The 23,376-nt window shown below is 36.4% G+C and overlaps 1 protein-coding gene across 1 annotated transcript in view; it reads right to left on the bottom strand.

Moving 5' to 3' along the window:
* Window positions 1-11,329: 11,329 nt before the first annotated feature.
* LOC116752691 (putative uncharacterized protein ENSP00000383407) overlaps window positions 11,330-23,376 on the bottom strand; it is a 31,095-nt gene continuing 19,048 nt past the window's right edge. The window contains exons 6-7 of the mRNA XM_032629437.1: window positions 11,558-11,684; window positions 11,330-11,352 (exon numbers count right to left, since the gene is read on the bottom strand). Of these exons, the coding sequence (XP_032485328.1) occupies window positions 11,330-11,352; window positions 11,558-11,684 (150 nt within the window). The remainder of the gene's footprint in view (window positions 11,353-11,557; window positions 11,685-23,376) is intronic.

Genomic DNA, 23,376 nt, shown 5'->3' on the forward strand with positions numbered 1-23,376 from the left:
TGCATCTATTTTTCTCTTCCAATCTGTTTTCATCACTGTATGGAAAGCACTCTTCTCAAAATAAAAACTTAAGCATCTAAACAAGAAACAAACAAACAAAAAACACAAGCCATTAGCTTAAACCACTTCTTGCATAGCTTCCCCTTGTTTCTAGGAGATGAACAACAAAATTTAGCATAACCTATGAGGCCGTAAGTGGTGTGATCCTCCCTTGTGCCTCATCTCCTTGCTTTTCTTGTACCGCATCTGTACTTACCTGTGCCACATCTTCTTGCTCTCTCTCCCCGCCACGCTGACTCTCGTCCTCCCTCCTTTTGGCTAGTTACCTCCTGCTTTTTACATCAGATTTAAGCTCAATCATCATCACCCCTGAAAGTGTATCCTGACTCCCCAGCTGGATCAAATCTACCTATATAGGCTTCCATAGAGCCATGTGGCTCTCATAGCTCTCATCAAAGTTACCATTTCATTTTTATTTGTGTGGTAATCTCTAGTTTTGTTTCTGATTGGATTATGAGGCTGGCAGTGTTTGTCCTGCTCAACATTGTATCTTCCTTACCTGGAACAATGCAAATACTTCAAAACAAATTGTTGAGTGAATAAATAAGTGAGTTCCTGACTTTAATCCATTTTGCACCCTGGCTAAAAATCCCTTTCAGTGGGTGAGATGTGGGCTTCAGTTTGGGTTGGGCTTGAGGTGAACTGCAAAAAGGGCCATATTTCTAATCTAATTATTCATCAGTGTGGTTGTGTTTAATAGCTGGGAACCATGAGATGTATAAAGATCTTACACTGAATATTCATAAGGGCTTTAAGGGTGAATTCAACCAGTTGCTTTACAATTTCATAGGAAGGAAAGGGGACATGAATTTCTTTCCTTCATTTTTCATTCTCTTATGAAAAAGGTGTGTTATGACTGAGAGTTATCTTCTGACTCTAAAATAAAATATCATGACCTGCATATGTGATATGGCTATGACAAAATATATGAAAGGAGTTTTAAAAAGCTAAAATTGTTTTACATATGTAAGACACTGCTGATACGGTGATACTTTGGAAAGTCAGAAAAGGGCAATGGGGAGTCCAGTATGTGTACCATGAACCCCACCTTCTTTTTGTCTGCATGTCTCAGAGATTCACAAGCATGGGGTCACCAGGGCACCTCCGAGAAGCTATAAGCGGGGTTTCACTCTACCCAAACTAGGCAGTTCTGGCTTTCTTATCTATAGGGAGAAAATTGGGCAAACTATACTTATAAATCTTAAAAATTAGTGAAAACTAGTAAATGTACATTTACTACAACATTATCTCATATGATACAAAACTGCTGAGAATTATTGATGGTGAGACTCTGACATCAGGTGTGGCATCTTTGTGGTCCCACAGCCCAGAGCAATACCTGACGTATCGTAGACATAATGCTGTTTTTCACTGCATGAAAGGTAAATAATTATAAACACATAATTAAAACTTGTAATTAAATAGTACTAATCATCACCAGAAATAGTAGCTCTTCTTCATTATGTTCCAACTGTGTGTCAGGTATAGTTAAACATTTTGCCTCCAATTTTTACAAGAACTCCACAAAGAAATCTTCATTATGCCTATATAGATAAGAAACTGAAACTCAAAGAATTCACGTAACTTAGCAATACACAGACAGTAAGCAGTGAGGTTACAGTTCAAATCTAGGCTTCTTCGGCTTCAGTACTCTTAGTTTCCACCATGTACAGCTCCTCTTTGCCACCATGTTTATTTTTCTTTCTGCTGAACAATTTAAAGATAACTTTGTGATAGGAAAGGCCTGGACTGAGAGTTAGGAGGTTTATGTTCAGTACCATCTCTGCCATCATCTGCTGTGGGACCTCAGGTAATTCACTTAACCTTCATGTGCCTCAATTTCTCCATCTGTAAGATGGCAGTGATGTTTTGCCTAGTTCACAGCGCCAGTATAAAATGAAATGTGGGAAAAGGTATATTGCATCTCAAAGGCAGGGACTCTATTTATTAAGTGATTAAGCCCCTATCTTGAATTGGCACTTTCAAATGCATCATTTCATTTTATCCTGAAAGTTGGGAACTAACGTCTTCATTTTTCACAGATGAGAAAGTATAGATACATTACTAGCCTAATCTCGAAAGTTACAAAGTCATGCTCTTTGCAGGAAAACGTCGGACTCTTACTGATTTGGGTTTAAAATCTAGTCCTGCAATCTACTGTTACATTACATAAATTATTTAATCTCTTTTACCATTAAAATGGGAATAATAATACCACCTAACTGAATCATAACACAAAGATAGCATATATAAAAGCACCTGAAATATAATCAACTGCTAAGTCAATGGAGATTATGACTGTCGTTGTATCGACGTGTCTGCATGATCAGCACAAGATCTCAAAGGTGCCACCTAGTGTGTGTGTGTGTGTGTGTGTGTGTGTGAGAGAGAGAGAGAGAGAGAGAGAGAGAGAGAGAGAGAGAGATGGGTGATGGTGGCAGAAGAGGATGTCTCACTCCAGCCCAGCACTCTTTATACTGCACGGCCCCTGCTCTTCTGCCACCCTCTACAATTCTACTTAAACTTCACCCGCCCATTAGTCAAAGCAAGATTTTGTCCTCTGAGATGGCATTCAACAGGATTTTAAAAAATAGTTCTTCTTGAGTGGCAGAAACCTTCTTAGTTCCTGAGAATGGAAATATAGACATTTTGGTTCATGAAGAAGTTTTCATGGTCAGGAGAACCTGGTTGTATCCCAGGTGAAGTCTGTATTCACATACATAGTTGCTGGTTCAGAACATGAGGAAGTAGCCAGGACAGAGGAAGTGTAGTTGGTCAGGAACAAGAATAAAAAATAAAAATCCAAACCTAAAATAGCTTATGTAAAAAAAAAGAGGGGCTTCCCTGGTGGCGCAGTGGTTGAGAGTCCTACTGCCAATGCAGGGGACACGGGTTCGTGCCCTGGTCCGGGAGGATCCCACATGCCGCGGAGCGGCTGGGCCCGTGAGCCATGGCCGCTGAGCCTGCGTGTCCGGAGCCTGTGCTCCGCAACGGGAGAGGCCACGGCAGTGAGAGGCCCGCGTACCGCAAAAAAAAAAAAAAAAGAAAGAAACCAGGTCAACAATGGGCATCTGAAAAGTGAGAAGAGAGCTGCTTTGAAAAAGCTGAAAGAAAATCTTTATGTACTAATCTCTTTCTGCACATAGGCCTTATCTTCCTTGGTGTACCCTCATAGCCCAAATACTGAAGATAAAAAGGAGTCTTAAATATCATTGATAGCTCTCCCTCTTTCTAAAGATGAGGAGGCAGCAGGCCATGGAGATTAAGCATCCTGACCCAGAGAGATCCCAGTAAGTGACAGAGTTGAGCTCACAACTGGCTCTCCTGGCTCCAACCTGTGCTCCTTTGATGTATAACATAGCTTCTGACAGACTATTCTGCACACTCAAAATATGACTTTGTCTTTAGCTTGCTTAGCAATATTTGAATTTTGAGCTTGCTTCTCTGCCACAAAAGAAATTCTACCAATACTTGGGGCATTCTCCAAGGCTCATTATATAAAATGTTCTAATATTTAGGCCTCTCTCTTCCCAAAGTCCAATGTCCAGTATTAGTGATTTGCTTTATTCTTCCGAACCACGCAATAGAGTTAGGTTCTCAGTAAGGAGGCACTTGAGGTCTCCCATGTTCAATGAGCATAACTGGGTCCCCTTCAGATTGACGTTCGTTGTCCTCCTTTGTCTATTTGAGGATCCAAAGAAGCAAATTTCAACTTTCTTGTAGAAGCCAAAATGTAGTTATAATTGATTATCATTGGTCCTATATCATTATCACAAGAGCTATTCTAAATTACAAATATTTTATGAAGACTTTAGAAAGATTTTATTTGGGGGAGTACCAATTCAACTTTCTCCTTAATTTGATGCACTTGCGTAAATAAGCACAGAGAAAAAACAACAACAAAACAAAGAGAAAAGTGGGACAAAACCCTTAGGGCAATTCATGAAAAAGAGGGATTCTTGGTTTCTGTAACAGTTCTAGAACTAGACCACAGGTCTGTTATTTTCACTTATATTCATGAGGTTTGTGGAACTGGGAAAAGCCAAATATTAACCCAAATAATTTGATTCTTTTGCATTCTACATTGTCCTGCTTCAAAAGTCTAATTTAATAGTATCTCTAGTTATCCTGGACTTCTAGAATAAGACTTCACACTTACAGAGTAATTACATTTTCTCATTTTTTTCTTTATATTTATTATACAAGATTTTATTAGAAAAATACATTTAAACATTTCATAAACATTTCCAAATTACTCTCCTCAAACTCAACCTAAATAATTTCCATAAATCTGATATCTTGCATTATTATAACGTCTCATAATTTAAATGTTTCTTCCATAACTTTATTTTTTAAAATTTTGAATTTTTAAAAATTAATTTATTTTATTTATTTTTGGCTGTGTTGGGTTTTTGTTGCTGTGCGTGGGCTTTCTCTAGTTGCAGTGAGTGGGGGCTACTCTTTGTTGCGGAGCACGGGCTCTAGGCGTGTGGGCTCGGTAGTTGTGGTGAATGGGCTTAGTTGCTCTGTGGCATGTGGGATCTTCCTGGACCAGGGCTCAAACCCATGTCCCCTGCATTGACAGGCAGATTCTTAACCCCTGCGCCACCAGGGAAGCCCAACTTCTCTTTTTTAATGTAAATGTGTTTGCACATCTGGCCAGATCTTCTCCAGGATTATTTTATATACAAGTATCACAATATGTTTCCCATCTTAGTGAATTTTTATATTGAGGATTGTGATTATTTGTTTTTCCTTTTTACCTTTTTTCATAAGACCCCATAAACTCTCATTATAAATATGAAACGGTAGATTCTTCCTCCCACATACATATTCATAGCCTAAGTGGCTTAGGAGGCACTTGACATGAGTTTGCTAATGAGTGAATAAATGGATGAATGAATAAATGAATGAATGAATAAGCTGTTGCAGCATCTCCTATTTTTCAAATTCTTCTCTTGGGTAAATGTTAATTTTCCTTCCATCAAATATTATTGGCTATAATTAAAAATGTGTCATGTAAAATACTCATAATTAATTATTTGTTCTTGTTCATTTAGGACCTTAAATTATTTTTAGAATCTTGATTCTTAAGTTAATTAATTTCCATGCAGATTGTAATAAATAAATATCTTTTGGTATTTTTCTATCACATTTTCCTATTTTTCCTTCTGCATTTCTCAGTCCAGATTATCATTTACTCTGCCTTCCTTTTCACAGGTTGTCCAGATCCATTCATTAAAACCTGTTCTCCTTCCATACCGCCGTAATTCCAAGGTAAGCAGATACAAGTTTAAAGCTGTTCTAACAAATAGCTTTTGCTGTTAGAGTTGCATACAAGGCCATTAAACTATGAGGAATCAGGCATTGATGGTTCATAGCCTGTCTTCCTCTGCGTGGATATGGAAGCAGTCTTCTTGGTATGTGTTATTCACTGGGCCAGTAAAAATATGCCCATCAGTGGGGCACAGAGACTTTTGTCAGAAATCTAACATCACTAATGTACAAAGAAAATGATAATACAGCCTATGAAATTAATTTTGCATTTTTTCTAAACCACGTGCCTCCTTACTCTCTTTTTACTGGTCCTCTCAATCCTCATTCCTTTTCACACATTTTTTTCTTCAAAGTGTACCACATGAATTCTTACTCATCCATATGTATTTTAACCTTCCATACTATTCATCAAACAGGTAGAGAAGAAAGGAAGTTCTAAATGAGAAAATAGTATAAACAAAGCTATGAAGATGGGAAACAAATCATTGTGTTTGGCAAAAGGATGGTATCACTGTGCTTATAGCAGAGTGTGTGTGAAAGAGACTGGTGAGAATCTAGTTAGAATGCAGAATAGGTGAATGAGTTTGCTTTTGAACCTGTAGGTGTTGGGGAGATGCTTAAAAGTTTGTAAGGGGAGCGGTAACACTAATGATTCGGAGCTTCAGAATCATTATTCAGGTAGCATTTATCAAGTAGATTAGTCAAGTAAATTAATCTGGTAATGACATGTCATGTTGATTGAAGGAAGTAGACTAGACTAGGGTCAGAGATACTGGGAGAGATTGCCAAGGTTGAGAATAGAAAGACAAAGTAGAAGATAGGCACAAATAGCTTATCCTGGTTTTGTCACCTCTCTCCCATAGATCAGTAGTTTTGGGGGGACAGGTATTAAAACTCTGAAACCACTTAGCAGTGGGGCTGTAGGACCCAAGAACATTTTTCTATGTCAATAATTAGAGCATCCACTACTCCCATTTGAATGGAAAGGTTAACTGTAAAATCTTTGTTCCTTTATTTCTTGGTTAATTTAACACACATCCTGTTCCTCTCACTGAAACAGTTCTGTAAAAAAATCTTCCATTCTCCACACTTTCTCTTTTGGTGCAATTTTGATGGGTTCACATAATACTCCAATAAGACCTTTCAGCTCCACTCTTATCATCCTCTTCTTATGCATTTTAAGATGCTTTAAGTAGAGCTTTGTTTATTTTCTCACCTTGAGATTTGGTATATAAACTTCACTCATTTTTCTTTGACTTTTATGTAATTTGGTTTCTCATTATTATAATTTTTCTATCTATGCTGCATTTGAATCCTTCTGTACATGAGTCTCTGTTTTGTTCTTTCAGGCCTTTGACTTTCCTTCTTTCTGAAAGAGATTTTGTTACTATCATTTTTAAATATATCACACTATTTTTATAAAATAGATTCTGGAACATTTTAGACATTTGAAGGGAAAAAGGGATATTTATTCCCCATTTTCATGTCAAGATTACTTCCATTTCTTAATCTGATAAGCTATTTATTCTTCTTATAAATCTGAAAAAAAGTATCCGAGATTTTGAAAAATATATTAGCTACTCTTTTAATATTACCTTAAAGGAAGACCTCATCTCCTTTGCAACACACAAATTTATTCTTTCTTGCCCTTATTCCCAACTAAGTCTATGGCTCACTTTCCTCTTTTTTGTTATGATGTTTCAAGCTTTCAGCACGCAGGATTTCATAAATACCCTTCAATCACTCTCCTTGTAAGTTGATTGTAAACACTTGGCTACAAATATTATTTTTGGTTACCTCCACTATTACCTTTCTTAAGATGCATCTGAAATTCTCAACACCACTCATCTTGGATGTTAGAAAAGATTGACATCCCTAAGTAGTTTTTCCTTTCACAGCTCTCTTGTGAAATTTACACTTTCATAAATTTCATCTTTTGCCTTTCTCAATTTATATCAAGTCTGTAATCACATATCTCTCCCCACTCCTCAGATCCCATAGACCTTATACACAACTAAACTGCATGTTAAAAATCTATGTGTGTCTCATTCTCCCCTTGTTGACTTCTGTGAAGAGTCCTTCACAAATAATACATTTCCCTGTCTGGATTCAATTTGTTTATGGTATCTCAACTGAGTAAAATGTTGCTCATTTCCAAGCCCAGTACAAGCCTCTTGACCCTTTGATTTAGGTATAAATATTACCTACTATCAACTGAGTCCTGACGTGATTTCATTTAATCTTCCCAACAGCCTTTGCACAGCAGACCTTGATAACCTTGTTTTACAAATGGGTATTTTCAGTATGCAAAGAATCACTTGGAGGAAAAGAGATGAGTAGGGCCTGAAACCAATACAGAATTGGAATTTGCGCATTAAAGAGGGTAAGGAGTTTGCCCAATCTCACTTTGCTAGTGATGTCAGCGTTGGCATTACACCCAGCTCTATAAGAACCAGCTTTGAGAGTGTGAGCCTGAAGTTGGCTAGCAGGGAGGTGTACCTGGGTGAATAAGGACTGTCTGGAAGACAAGTCACCTTCAGGCCACCTCAAAAGTCTGATTTAATGATGGGATCAAAAACACTGCAATCCACTATTGCTGAAATTTCTGACATCGAGAAACTAATTCGTGGATTGGTTTTATTTCCCCAAAAATGTGGGGTGTAGGCCCAGCTCCAATGTATCTGTATATGTAGGTACATTTAGAAACAAATCTGGTCACACTTTTACCCTATAAAATTGCAAAAATGTCACTGCTGACTACCTGTCATTGATAGTAAGTAACACTCATTTGAGAAGACTTTTCCCTCAACACTATCTGCCTTCTGTATCTTGCCTAGAATGACAGTTAAAGTATAACCCAAATAATAGCCTTGTAATTACTACAGAAAAAAAATACCAGCTATGTTAAAATGAAGCTAGATTTTTTACTTGCTATTATTATGGCATATATGTGTAGAATATAAAAATAATAATTTGCACTCATCCAACTTCTTTCACTCTATGTCTCAAATCCCTGAGTGCAAGGGGTCTCATTAAGTTTACCAAACCAATTTAACTCTAACATGTTCTTGAACCTTCTCTCCAAATCCACTGAGGTTTTCCTGTTCACAAATGCTGAACACTATCATCTGAAATTCTGAGCACTCTGCAGATATGTTTGACCTTCTGCAGATAAAAACTCCTTACTTAATCATTTAGCTATGTACTAAAATAGGCAAAACTACCTAAATAAAAAAGAAAAACATTACTATGTATATATACCAAAATCAATACACGCATTCATAAACACTCACACACACATAATAACTGAGTTTATGTATGATTGCATTAATATAGGGACAGTTAGAAGAATGAGAAGAAAAGTTTTATCTAGATCTATGGTAACAAAGTCCATTGGTTTCTAAAACTCCATTCATTTAGTCAGCAAATTTTACTCAAATATTTATTGAGTGCCTATAATATTCTAGAGACTACGGTGGATACAAAGATGAATTACTTATAGCAAATAAACTAATATCCAACTCATCCCACTACAGTGTGGAGTGTGGTAAGCTCCATGAAGACAGGAGCAGTGCATGTATTGTTTAGCTCTGCGTCCCCAGTCTAATATTGTACTGGCACACAGCGACACCAATATATATTTGATGCCTATACAATGAAAGAATAATGCCCTTAAGTGATCTAGAAGTTCAAAGGAAGGAACTTCCTGTCTGGCATGACCCAGGAAGACTTTCTAGAGGACAAAGTATTTGATCTGAGTCTGAAGGGATAGGGTAATGTTTTTAAAGGAAACAATAATATACCAGGCAGATAAGTAACTTATGTTCAAGTTGAAAAAAGTTAGACACTTTTAAATCTTAGAATATTTGTGTTATTTAATTTTAGTTTGTCAATTACCTCATGAGTTTAATATTACTATTTCCATTTTACTATTGAGAAAATTGAAACTAAAAAGTTCAATAATTTGCCCAAGCTAAACAAATAGCAGAGGTTGGATTCAAGCCCAGATTTGTCTAACTCCAAATCCATAGTCTTTCTCTTGCACCATATAGCCTTAGGACCTAGCTTAGTATATGGAAAACACTATAATGTATTAGCTTAAATCAGGATCCCTAGTCTAGTTTCTAGATCTTGGCTCCATTTCTTATTAGATCTGTGATGTTGTACCTGTTACTTTTTTGTACCTCATTTTTCTCAATTGTAAAATAGGAAGGAATTAATAGTAGAATAACACTTCCTACATTATAGGGTTGTTGTGAAATTTAAATGAAATGATACATGTGAAGTGCTTAGAAGAATAGCATGCACAAAGAAAATGCTCATTTAAATTAGCTATTATTTGTCACTGAAACTGCAAGACAACAGCAATAATTTAGACAATTCAACGCACATCTTCTTGATCTGAATCAACATCCATTGTCTTCCTTTAGTTAAAAAGAAACCCCTGGAAAATATTATACGGTAGTTTATTCAAACACAAGGAACATGTCTAATAGTAACATGATAGCAGAAGTCACAAGAGCTGCATTGCTTTTTGGAAAGACAGCTCTAGCTCTGGTAACTTTCCAAAGACTCATAAATTTGACTGAATAGTACGTTTGTTATCTGTTTCTTTCCAGCTAGTACACACAACCAGATAAGATGATACATTTCCGTAGTTTACAAACTTACCCATGAGTGTGGGAGATCCATATCTGTACAAGAAGACTTGAGATGTGGGTGGTGAGTGCAGTGGAAACAGTTGTCCCAGGGTCCAACCCGGTCAATTTGGAAATCAACATATGTCCACAGCCGGTTTTCTGGGAAAGGCTTCCAGCTTTTCCACATCTGAACTTCACCTCCACTGTGGGATAATATTTTGGCCAAGCTGCATCCAGTTGAAGTACTGGGTCTAACCAGTGATGCAGAAGTAGAATCCAACCTAATCTCCATTTCTTCCTTCCTCCTTGTACTAACATTATTAACTCTCTTTTCTTGGGATTTGGCTAATTTCATACAAGAAATCAATGTTTCATCTTCATCTTCTGAATGGTAAAGAAAAATAAGGGGTAAGTCTGTCTAATAATTTTTCACATGTAGAAATTATGACTATTATAATTCCCTTTATATAATAGAAATGAATGAACATCACAGGCTAAACCAGGAAGTCATATAATTTCACAAAATAGTTTTACAATAGCATTTCTTTAAAGGGTAAATCTTTGATATATTAAGTGACTGCTTTTGTAAAAACAGATTTACCTAAAATTTTTTGAAGGCATATATAATGATTAAAGCCAGTTTGACTGGAATAACTGGAAGCCACACGCAAATAGTGTACTGAAAGACACTGTAGAAAAAATACAAATTAAGAAAAATTCTCCACATGTTATAAGCATGATATGGTATGTTTCTATTCTTAAATATTTTTAATTTTTGAGGTCACGTGTATAAGAGAGTATCATAAAGAAGCACATGAAATCTTTGCCTTACTTAAAAGAATGAAATCTCAGTAGAGATTTTTGGAAATTCTTTTGGTATCCTAAAATTCTCTATTTTAGTATCAATCTGCAGAGATTTACGCATGTGGTATGTCTCATGGTGAAATATTTTGGAAAAGTAAGAACAAGACTGAGAAAACAAAAGAAAAAGGTACATCTTTGGTCCTATAAAGTTGATTAGTGAGACCTATATTTGCATATAGTGTAGGGTCTGATGAAATTTCTGTTAGTATATAAAACATTTATAGAAAATAGAAACATATATTACCCTTAGTAAATTGTGCCATATGGTCGAATCTATTTAAGTTCAAATGCTTAGCTGGTATAAACAAAAGATTATGATTAATAGCGCATTCTTGTAAATAAATGAAAATCAAAGTTGCATATCACAATCTGCCAATTAGCTGCACTCACATCAAAACTGAATCATACTGTTTTCTATGGCCAAGGAATGGGAACAGTGGACAATGTTGACCCTTATTTTCTTGTTGAGCTTTACCCATAGCTTTCTCTTACTCTTCCTCTGAGTCTGGTTCTGAAGGAAAGGGGAAAGGGAATGTCATGGATGAAATTCAGGAACAGTGTAAGATACTTGTTTCACAAATAACTTGGCAAAAAGCCCCCAAAATACTCAACGTTTAATGATTACTTTAAGGCCTTATCAAAATGTCCTTCATTAATATATGCTACCCCAATTCTTCCTCAAAACGTTTTTATCATCTCTTTGAGTTCTTACTTACGGAGATTTATTGATGTAGGTTTCATCTCATTCAGACTTGGCACCCTGGCTTTCTTGGTCCAAACCAGTTTCTGTAGTCTCTTTAAGGTGCCCACGGATTCCACGGGGTCATCACCTGATTTTATGGCCTAGCACAAACACAGCTCGGGGTAAAGACAAATCATTCTCCACAAAAAATTAAATATAAAATGTGTCGAGATCATAAACGTAGGAAAATTAAATAATATGACCTTGACCTGTAGCCTGAGACAATTTAAGCAATAACTTGAAAACACACCACCTTTTGCAGGTTCAAATTTGTAAAGTATATTACAGCTGGCCAGTCATAACAAGACGGAGCAATTTTTAACCATTTTTTTTCTTTTTACTTCAAAATGCAGCAAAATGGATTGAATCCAGAGCAATCTATAAATGAGGCACCCCTGCTCAAGGTGAAATGGTGGACAGGAAAAAATCCTTTGCAACATAACGTAGATGGAGCCAGAAATTGAAAGTTGCTACTTGCGTGTGTTAGAATAGACTGATAGTGTTAAAAAAAAAAAAAGCAGAATACAATTTTCTTTATTTTCCTTTTGGAAACTTCTGGTAAAACAGCATTTTATTTCAAGTATAAAATATTTTCAAACAATATACTTTTCTTTAAATAGTCTCTTGCTTTCTAAAAGATACACACTGAGAAAAGCAAAAACACAGCCACAACATTCTATGTTATGTTTTAGTACATAGTCATTAGTATTTAGTCATTGGTTTATTGTGGCAAAAAAAAAAAAAAATCGATAAAAAATTAACATTGCTTTAATAACTCAAAGGCTATTTTGGAAGATACAGAAATATTTCTCGCTAGCTTAATGTTGACAAATTTGTATTTATATTGCTTTTACCTATTATTTTTAAGATATTATTCTCTTAAAGATTTCAAAATATTTTGGAAATTAATACTTTATGTGCTAAATGTTATACTAATTGGTAAGACAGCTGTATTCTGTTGTATTAACAAGATAAGAAATTATGCATAGAGGAATACTTCTTTTTCATTCAGAAAACTCAGGATTCAGAAATACTTCTCTGCCTGCTTCTGCCTCATTCTTTCATCGAACAGCTGATAAATGACATCAAAATAGATGCTGCAATTTTTAAAAGGTGAATGATTTGCTTCCTCATTAAAGTTTGAATGAGACATATTTATAATAGTGCTTCCCAATCCTTTGACAGAGACTGTAAGCCCAAAGAAATATTTGGAAGAAAAGGATCTCTGGCATGCAAACGTCTCTAATTATTATATTTAGCTCTTATTCTTGGTCTTTAAGAATGACTTTGAACAACCAACATAAACTTGATGTTCTGTCTGCATAATAATACCTAAATAAGAAATGGGATGTTTTGTCAGAGCGAGCCATACCTGCTTGCATTAAATAAATGGAAAAATACTGAAATCATTTTAATCTTACAGAGAGGACTGTGATGAGATTTTCTTAGATATGCAAAATTTTCCTCTTTTTCCAAAGGTCATGCTTAGCTTACCACGATTTCTATTGCTATTTATTTTTGTATTATTTTCCCCAGTATTCCTTTTCAGTACTTTCTGAGTTACTCAGCTTTACAGGTCTAGTACAACTCAAGAAGAGTGATTTTCTAATCTTTAGCCCCTGCCAGAAATAATGAGCTGGCATTGCACAACCATTGAGCACAGTATTTTTTGTTGTTGTGCTTCTTTTCTTATGGCAACCTCTTCATCTTACAAAGCTTAATTGCTCCATTGAAACACTGGCAGAAAAATAACCTTCTCTTTCCCCCTTCTTTGTGAAAAAGACTTTCACTTGATTTGGGGAAAGATGTTAGATCCAGGGTAACTGAATTTCTTATTAACCATTTACCCCTAGGAGGAATGGAAACTTTTGAATAGTGTCTAAATTCAAATGTGTGGTTCCATGGCCCAGAGGTGGTAAAACAAACTGGCCCCGCATTATTTTGTTCACACTCTATTATAGCCTTTTTTTTTTTTTTTTTGCGGTACGCGGGCCTCTCACTGCTGTGGCCTCTCCCGTTCGGACTCTCAACCACTGCACCACCAGGGAAGCCCTATTACAGCCTTTTTAAGACACAGTATTGTTAACTTTTATATCTTTATTCACTTACTCATATTTGAATTATTAGAGATCAGTCTATTGCATTTTATTCATTTTTGAATCCGATATGCCTAGGATTTTGCATGGCTTAATAAATGCTTGCTGAATGTAAATATACTCTTGGCTTCATACTTATGTTTTATCTACCAAATGGATTACTCATAGTAAATTGTTTATATTAGGCTGGCTACTTTTTAATAGCAAAGTACTTCTGGAAAACTTTCTCTTGCTATTAGATTGTATATACCTGATGCATGAAAATTAGAGTTAATATTATTATAAGAGGTATAGAATCACTAAGATTTTCTATTAAAAATAAATCTTCTAGAATATTTTTAAATAATAGTGTTATTCACTACAATCCTCTAATCTGTTACCTGTATATTTAGACTGAATTTGATTAAAATTTCCGTAATGTGCCTTTTAATTTCTAGATATTTTCTAAGAAGAACGACCTGTAAATTAAACTTACCATTCAACCAATCAACAAACTTTTATTGAGCACCTACTATATGCCAAACACTATCACACTTTCTGGGAATACGGCATTGAGCAAGTAAGATGAGATCCCTGCTTTCATAGTCTACATTCTAGAGAGAAGTGACATACCATTAACATATAAACAAGCACATGAACAATAAAATGTGGCATAAGAAGTGCTGTGCTAAGAATTCACAGGGTGATGGCAAGGGAATGGGGGAGTTACTAATTTACATTAGGTTATCAGAAGGGTTTCACTGAGGGTACTGAAACTGAGGCTTGAATGACAAGAAGGAACCAGACATATGAAAATTTGGAGATCGTTTTGGATTCAGTGGATGGTCAGGAAGAACATTTCAGCTGAAACTTTGATGGAAAAGAGCGAGCTAGGCAAATTGCAGAGGGAAGAGAATTCCTGGAAGAGGATACAACCTGTGCAAAGGTTCTAAACCTGGAATTCTCGGGAGAATTCTTACTGTATACCTAAGGAAGAGAAAGAAGGGAAGAGTGGCATGAAATGAGGCCGGAGATTTAACTAGGAGTCTTCAAGGAAGATTTTTTAAAGCAGGCTGAGGAATATATATTTTATTCTAATCAGAGGAGTGACACAACTTGGCTTATATTTTTATTCGTCTTCCCTCTTCATTGAATTTTGATCATCTTCCTTTTTAAAGGACTTTTCCCAATAGCCTTCAAACGTGCTCTGATCTCATCCATCTTTAATTCACAATCTTTTATTTACCACTCTTTCTACTCCCTTTCCCAGGCATGCTTCTCAAAAAAGCTAACTGTGTATGTTTCCTTTAATTTAATCTTTTTAATTTCTCATCCTTTCAACCCATCTCATGTACTCATCAATCAGTTTTTGTCTCTACTATTCCATTTAAATTGCTTTTGTGGTCCAATGAACTCCACAAACTCCATTACTACTTGATATTCAGCAATATTGACCATGATGACCTTTAGGAAATACTTTCTTTTCTTGGCTTCTGTGACTATATGTTCCTGTTTTTTTCCTTTCACCATTTTTGGCTGTTTTTTCTCTAACTCCTATATGCTGGCACCTCCTTTTCTCTCAAAATTAAATGCTTAAATTCCTTTAGAACTAGCTCTGGGCCTTTATATAACATTGCCATCATTTTTTTTCTCATCTACACACACACACACAGAGACACACACACACACAGAGACACACACACACATACACACACACAGCTTTTAATACCACTTATATGCTGATGATTTCCAATTTATTTCTCTAAGGCTTTCTTCAGAGCTTCAGACTCACCTCTCCAACTGTCTATTTAAAATGATTTATAAGCCTGATCAAGAGTGACCTCTAGCCGCCCCGCTCCCAAACATGTTTCTCATCTGGTCTTCTTCAACTCACTGAATGCCATCTTCATCCACCCTCCTGCATATCCCATAAATCAGATTATCACCTTTGCCATTTACCTCTCTTTTGTTTACTTATATTTATCCCATTACCGAGTTTGTTCTATTCTCCAATATGTGTCTTGAAGCTGTTTCTTTTTTACCATTTCCATTGTTATCACCCTAGTTTAATTTTCTTTCATTGAAACTATTGCCAAGTCCCCAATTGGTTTTCTTTTAGTTTTTGTACTCCTTTAGTTGATTTGTAATATAAGGTTAGAGCTCTCTTTGAAAGATGTAAATCTGGTGATATTACTATCTCTTAAATGACTGCAGAAATCCCAAGTATTCTTTTAATAAAATCCAAAACTTAATTGGGTCCATAAGGCCCACTTCTCTAGGGTCCCCACTGGCTCACCAGGTGCAGGCCTCTAGTTTCCTAATCTCTGTAATTCTCCTTCCTCAGGGTTTTTGTATATGCTGCTCCGTCTGCCTGGAATGCTTATTCTCATTCTCTTGACCTGGTTAATTGCTTCCTACTCACCCCTGGAGCCTCAGCCTAATGTCATTTTTTTCAGGCAGATCGTTCCTGACTCCCAACTCCAAATTAGGTCTGCATTCTTTTACAGTCTTGTCTTTCACTGCAATTTCAGATTTACATTTTTGTGTCATCATTGGTTAAATGTCTTTCTTCTCCAATAGGCTCTAAACTGAAGGAAGGTAGGAACCATACCCTTCTATATAGGTATCATGCAGTATCCTTAGTATCTGTAACATTGTTGACAGTTAGTACTCCATATGAATTAGTTAAAATAATAATATGAGGGCTTCCCTGGTGGCGCAGTGGTTGAGAGTCCACCTGCCGATGCAGGGGACGCGGGTTCGTGCCCCGGTCCGGGAAGATCCCACATGCCACAGAGCGGCTGGGCCGGTGAGCCATGGCCGCTGAGCCTGCGCGTCCGGAGCCTGTGCTCCGCAACGGGAGAGACCACAGCAGTGAGAGGCCCGTGTACCGCAAAATAAATAAATAAATAAATAAGTAATATGAAATGAATGAATGAATAAATGGATGAGGACTTGATTTGGTAAAATCTATCTATTTCTTCAAAATGTAATGATGCAAAAAACAGGATTAGGAATTGAGAAATGAGAGGAAATTTAAAAATTATTGTATTTTGCTTACTTATTGTTTTCCTTCAACAAAATGGTAATTATATGTGAATATAAATTTAATATTTTCATAATATATTTTAATATTTATATACTATATTTTTATATGTAAATGTGCATATCTTTTAGTTCACTTGGCTTACATTCCTTAAATAATGTAAAAATTTTGTTACAAGTGTTGGATTAAATACACCTCATTTTCTGACACTTTGCTTGACTATTAGGATGATAGAACAATTTTTAGAAAATAGCACCAATGAATTATTGAACTGGATTAGTCCTACAATCATATTTTATGAGCCAGGATGGAAATTACTGGACTTCTAGTCTACCACCCTATTTAAAAAAAGAGAAAACCCAGAGAAGATAAGTGGCTTATCCAGGGAAAGATAATTCATTAATAACAGAGCTAGGATGAGAACCAAGTTTTTGACTTTTTTTTTTTTTTCGGTACGCGGGCCGCTCACTGTTGTGGCCTCTCCCGTTGCGGAGCACAGGCTCCGGACGCACAGGCTCAGTGGCTGTGGCTCACGGGCCCAGCCGCTCTGCGGCATGTGGGATCTTCCCGGACCGGGGCACGAACCCGTGTCCCCTGCATCGGCAGGCGGACTCTCAACCACTGCTCCACCAGGGAAGCCCAAGTATTCTGACTTTTAATCCAATATTCTTTCTCACAAGATTTTTAGGAACCAACTAATTATCTAGTTACTAGTTATCTGGTATTGATGGTCAAATTAAGACCAACCAAACTCAGAGTTTTGATTTATAAGTTAAATACGGGTTCTCTAATATAGAGGATAATTATCAGGTATATAGATTTATAGGCCTATCTTCATATATATATATAATATAATATAATATATAATATATATCTTCTTTTATATATGTCTTTATATATAATACATATGAATATTTAATATCACATATATTTATACATGTGTTCTCTTTCATATATGTATTTCACTACCAGGGAATTTAAATCTCTTCTAATTTTATCCCCTTCCTTTTACACAGGAGAAACTGAGGCTTATGGAGACTAAGTAAATCCAAGTCATCTAACTGTATGAACTGCGATCTCTTTATGCTACTAATGAAAAGGAAGTTGGAAAGTAACATGATAGACCTTGAATGAAGTAAAATAATTTCCCTTTGTTCTTTTTTTGTTCTTAATTTCTGATTTAGAAAACTTTTCCTCCTAGTGATCTCTTTAGCAAGTATTCAAATAGAAAAAACCAGATCACCTGACATCTATAGCACATAATTTCTTCAACAGAGGAAATAGAGGTTTTTAAAAAGTTATTATCTTGGTTTATTTTAAAAGGAAGCTTTAATGAACACCCTGAAGTGAAACCTCAAGTAGTTTCATGTATTTTGCATTGACAATTTCTCTGAACCTCATAGTCTTATGACTTTTCACATATTTACTCAAATTTTGCCAATTCTTAGGGCTTTAGAAATGATTTTTTTAATGCACACAATACACTGTTAAGTGGAAAATCAGAATGCAAATTTGTATAAACACCCTTCTAAGTGCCTTCTTTCTTCTTTATATACTCGGCATTTTCCAAGTTTTCTACAATGAAGACATATTACTTCTATAATTGGGAGAAATTATATAATTTAAAAAATGTATTAAGAATATAGGTTTGTTTTAATCAAATCTATTTCTGCCAAAACTGTATCTCCATTCTCTTTCACGTGAAAGTGATTACTCTCTATTTATGACCTAAAACATACTCTAAAAAGATAATTTGTAAGGTCACAATGATCAATTAACATTTAGTAACTCAATGGACAGTAATAAAACCAAGAGGCTTATGAACTAGAATCAATCAATGCAAACAAGTTTCATCTCAGAGGTTTATTTCACTGCTTTCTTTGGAACTACAACTAGCTAAAAAGACAATTTGGAAATAATTCATTTACACAAAAGAAATATTGATTGAAGAAATAACTGGTGGAAAACTTGCCATGTTGATGTTAAATATACTTACATAATTATAATTACAAAATGTATTATTTTTGTGATAGAAATTGAAATGAAATGAAGACTGTATCAGCACTTAAAATAGGGTTGGCACAATAAAAAAAAGTCATTGAATAGGCAGGTGCATACACTAATTAATGAAATAGAATATATTCTCCTAGAAGCCTTATAAGATATTTACTGATTCATTCAACACATATTTCCTGAGCACCTAACCTCTGGGAGACGCAAAAGAGAATAAGATATTTTGTCTGCCTTGTGATGCTCATTGCTTAATATGAGTGATTTTAGAAAACAGTCACCTAAGTTTCTGTGTCTGTCCCTTCCCCTGAAAGGTGAGCTCTTTGGGGTTCCAGAGCTGTTTTGCACATCTCAACCCTGGTCTCTAACATGCTCAATAAATAGATGGGAACTGAACAGTTGGTGAAAAATACATTTGGAGGAAAAGGTGAATGTGTGTCATATGAGAAATACAAATAAAATGTGATGGTTATTCACAGGAAAGACTGCACCAAGTAAGGTGCGGAAAGGAAATGCATTTGCCTAGAGGATTAGCAGGCATTCAAATAGCTAAGCAATGTAATTTAGCATGTCTAATAAAGCCCTTTGTGTAACAGGCTTATCCCACTAGATAAATACAAATCACCCACTCAAGTTCTAACAGATTTCTGGCTCCTTCTTCTCCCTCTCAAGCAGATTTTGGGGTGCATAATTCTGGTCTTGGAATAATGTGTCACCTAGGCTCTATTTTCCAAGACGCAAGGAAGTTACAAGTTCACAGCCATCTCTCCCCATTTCTGTATGAGTAGCCAAGACTGCTCTTTGCTCATTGACCCGTAGGTTGCGGTCTATCTTTTAACGTGGAGACACTGCCAAGCCATCTGGAAGCTGCCAGGATTACACAAGTCAGAGATGCAAATGAGGTTGTGTTGGTTTAAGGGGAAAGGCTGCAGAAGCAATATCTTTCCTACTTCCATGTAATATCCTCTGCTTTGAAATTTTGAAGAAGTTTCTGGAACAGTTCATAAGCACATTTCTTTTGGTGGGGGGGGTACAGTCTCTAGCTGACCAAAAAATGTGAATGATAAGAAATTTAAGAGCCAGTATACAAATTAATTAATTTTTTTTAAGCACCTGTTGGATTCCTAACACTATAAGGAGCTATGGGTATAGTAAATTACATAGAAAAAATACAACCTTTGTATCTAGGAGTTATAATTTAACATACACAATAAATAAATGAAAAGTGTCAGGAAAACCTGGTTTAATAGAACCAGCCTTGGACTGCAGACAAGTGACTGCTCTGCTGTGATGCTCTGCTTTGTGACTAGACACGTGCACTTGAGCAAGCCACTTCACTTCCCTATATGTCTGCAAAATGAGGAGCTGGATCATAGGAATGCATTGCTGCTCAAATAAGTTTAGGGACATTACATTATATATGTATCCCTTTCGCTACCTTATATAAACTCTTGGACCTCAGAAGAGTATCAAGGAAAAAGTGGGAATGAGCTACTATTAATCACTGATTATTAGCATTTGAAAAAGTCTTTGTATTCATCTAGTCCAACAACTTAACGGTGAGAAAACTGAGACACAGAAATATGAATTTCATAGCCTAAGAACACAGTCAGTGGTAGCTCCAGGTCCTTTGATCCAGTTCTTTTGATTCTGTTCTAATTAAGTTATCTCTTAGTCTTCCCAAACGCATAGCCTTATTTTCATCGGGGAAGTCCTTCTAGTATTCATTGAGATTCAGTTGTTTTTTTCCCCACAGCTCTTTGATATTTTAACTAGTCATTAAAAACTCAGAAGGCATGGGAAACAGCAAAGGTAGGGTACAGTAATCTTTCAGGGAATAGAAGTAATATTTAAATAGTACCTTTCCATCACGTCTTCCTACCTAGCATAGCTATCATTCCTTTGACAAAAAAGTACTGTTGAGAAGAAAACTATAGAAACTTAGATGTTAACATGTTAATTATCTTTGGGAAGAGCAGGCCATAAATGGAGATATCTTGAAACTATTATATTTGTACCTACATAAAGAAAATGATCTGTTATAGATGGTTATTTGCCACAGACTCTGCAAATTTATATTACATCTTGGGAAATAATAATCAAAGAAAGTTATATAATTTAGCTTATAGTGTTCCCAAAAGCCAATCTGGAAAAAGAACTGCAAAGAGGATTTACAGTCTATTCAAGCCCATAATACTACAAGACTTGCTGCTGTACATGAGTGTCCTGGAAATTTTTCCATACCTGCTAAAACATGTCCTTTCCCTGAACCTCTGTTTAGCAATAGCTCAACAAGGAAAGGAAGGTGGTTGACGTGATCTGAGGATTTCAATGTCATAAGAGAGGGTCGGCACACAAAGGTGATATACTTTATAACACTAAAAAATTTTCCATGTCTCAGGAGAAATTGCTAAATTTTAGGGAAAGTTTTTTTACATTAAAAACTCATCCTTCTTTGAAGGAAATGCTTCTCTTGGGTCAGGAACTTTCTCAATAAGGACAAGTCTTTTTATGTTCTCTAAAAACACTTCCATGTGCCAGCTGAAAACAAATGTAACAAAGAACTATAGAAAACAATGCTCATGGCATTAAAATTATTGGGAAAGAGATGGAGAAACCACTTAAATATGATACAGGAGGCTTAATATGTCTTGGGAGTGAGAAGAACTTCAACATTCAAATGTCACCCTTTTTAATAGTAGAAAAAGAAAAGAAGATTGATGTTGAGATTCTTTAAAACAAACAAAAACAAAACTGTACAAAGATACCAGAATAACTAACTGGGAAAGGATTCATTTCCTCAACCAAAATTATCACATTATCAAAGTACAGTGATTAATGTTTCATCGGTAACTTGATCATTACGTACATGTATACAAAGATGAATACGTATGTGGATGTATGTACATATAGTATATATATATATTATGTGTATAGTGAATTCACTCCCCATCCCTCACTTACTCAAGTCCCAACACAAGGTCCAAAGCCCAGAAGAAGTTTGGTAGAAAGAAAGTTAGGGTCAGAAAAATGGTTTATGAAGCCGTCTATTCCTTCTTCCCTTAATGCCCTCCATCATTGGGTACATAATGGCTATCCCTCTTTGAAACTCTGATGGAGTTTAAACTCAAACTAAATATACATTTGGAGTTGGGTCATATCTGGCCTCATAGTGTTAGGGGACTGAAACCGCCCGCCCTGGCCAGGCACCGTAGTAACCACTTGCATGCGTTATCTTACAACAGGAGGTCCTGGTAAGGAATGGGGAACAAGCTACCACCAACGGGAAGAATTCGGGAAAGGTCAAAAGGAGAGAGGAGACTCTAGTCCATATGTCCTACCAACTTCCCAGAATCCCTCTCACTGGAATCCATCTTGGCTGAGTGATGCTCACGCCACCAGGAAGGACCTTGGGTCAGAGTGATTGGCCAGAGACAACCAGTAAACTAACCCAACTACCGTAAAACCTGAGACTGCAAGCCATGTGGCAGAGTTCTCCTGGGTTCCTTACCCTGCTGTTCTCTGCCCAGGCGCCCCTTCCCAATAAAGTCTCTTGTTTTGTCAGCACGTGTGTCTCCTCAGGCAATTCATTTCTGAGTGTTAGACAAGAGCTCACCCTTGGGCCCTGGAAGAGGTTCCCCTTCCTGCATCAATAGCACAGGATATTTTTATTATGTTTGGTTCCTGTCAATGTAAGGTCCTTACTGTCAACTTCTACTCTTTTGAAAAATCCAAGTACCTGGCATTAAACACGGTTTCTACCCAGGGCACCACAAGCCTACAGCAAAAGGCACTGGATGGAGTTTATAATAGAAAACAGACACGAATTTCAACTTTTATTCTGAGGAGAAGTCTTAAAATGGGATTAAGAAGAGTTTAGGGAAAGGACATAAACGTTCATTGAATATCTTCTAGGGGTAGTATACATACACTGCTTCGTTTAATATTTATAACAATCATAAGAAGTTTTTCTTAGCATCATTTTACACATAATGAAATTGAGGCACAGAGAGTTTAAACAATTCCAAAGTCAAGAGTTATGACTCATATAAAGGTAAAGCAAGTTTGGTTACTTTATAGTAACCAAAGCTAGGCAGAAGTCCCACAAGTTCTAGACCAAAGCCAAGAGGCAAAATGTAGAAACTGACAGAGTAGCTGAAGTGATGGAAACTAGTACTGAGTGACTGGATTTTATTTTGCCATTGAGTGTAGCATGTGGATTTTTAAAGAATTAGGCCCACATTTTCAGGCTTGTGTTCCCTTTTAAAGATATCAACTAGTTTGGCACAGTTTAAGCTACCAGAATATGTTTGCTAGTCATTTTTTAAATTATATAATTCTTTTAAAAATGAGAATAATACTGGAACTTCCCTGGTGGTGCAGTGGTTAGGAATCCGCCTGCCAATGCAGGTGACACGGGTTCGAGCCCTGGTCCGGGAAGATCCACATGCGTGGAGCGGCTGAGCCCATGCGCCACAGCTACTGGGCCTGTGCTCTAGAGTCCGCGAGCCACACTTACTGAAGCCCTCGTGCCTAGAGGCAATGCTCCACAATAAGACGCCACAATGAGATGCCCACGCACCACAATGAAGAGTAGCCCCTGCTCACTGCAACTAGAGAAAGCTGTATGTAGCAATGAAGACCCAACGCAGCCAAAAATAA

This window comes from Phocoena sinus, chromosome 4 (genome assembly GCF_008692025.1).
Source record: "Phocoena sinus isolate mPhoSin1 chromosome 4, mPhoSin1.pri, whole genome shotgun sequence".
Classification (NCBI taxonomy): Eukaryota; Metazoa; Chordata; class Mammalia; order Artiodactyla; family Phocoenidae; genus Phocoena; species Phocoena sinus.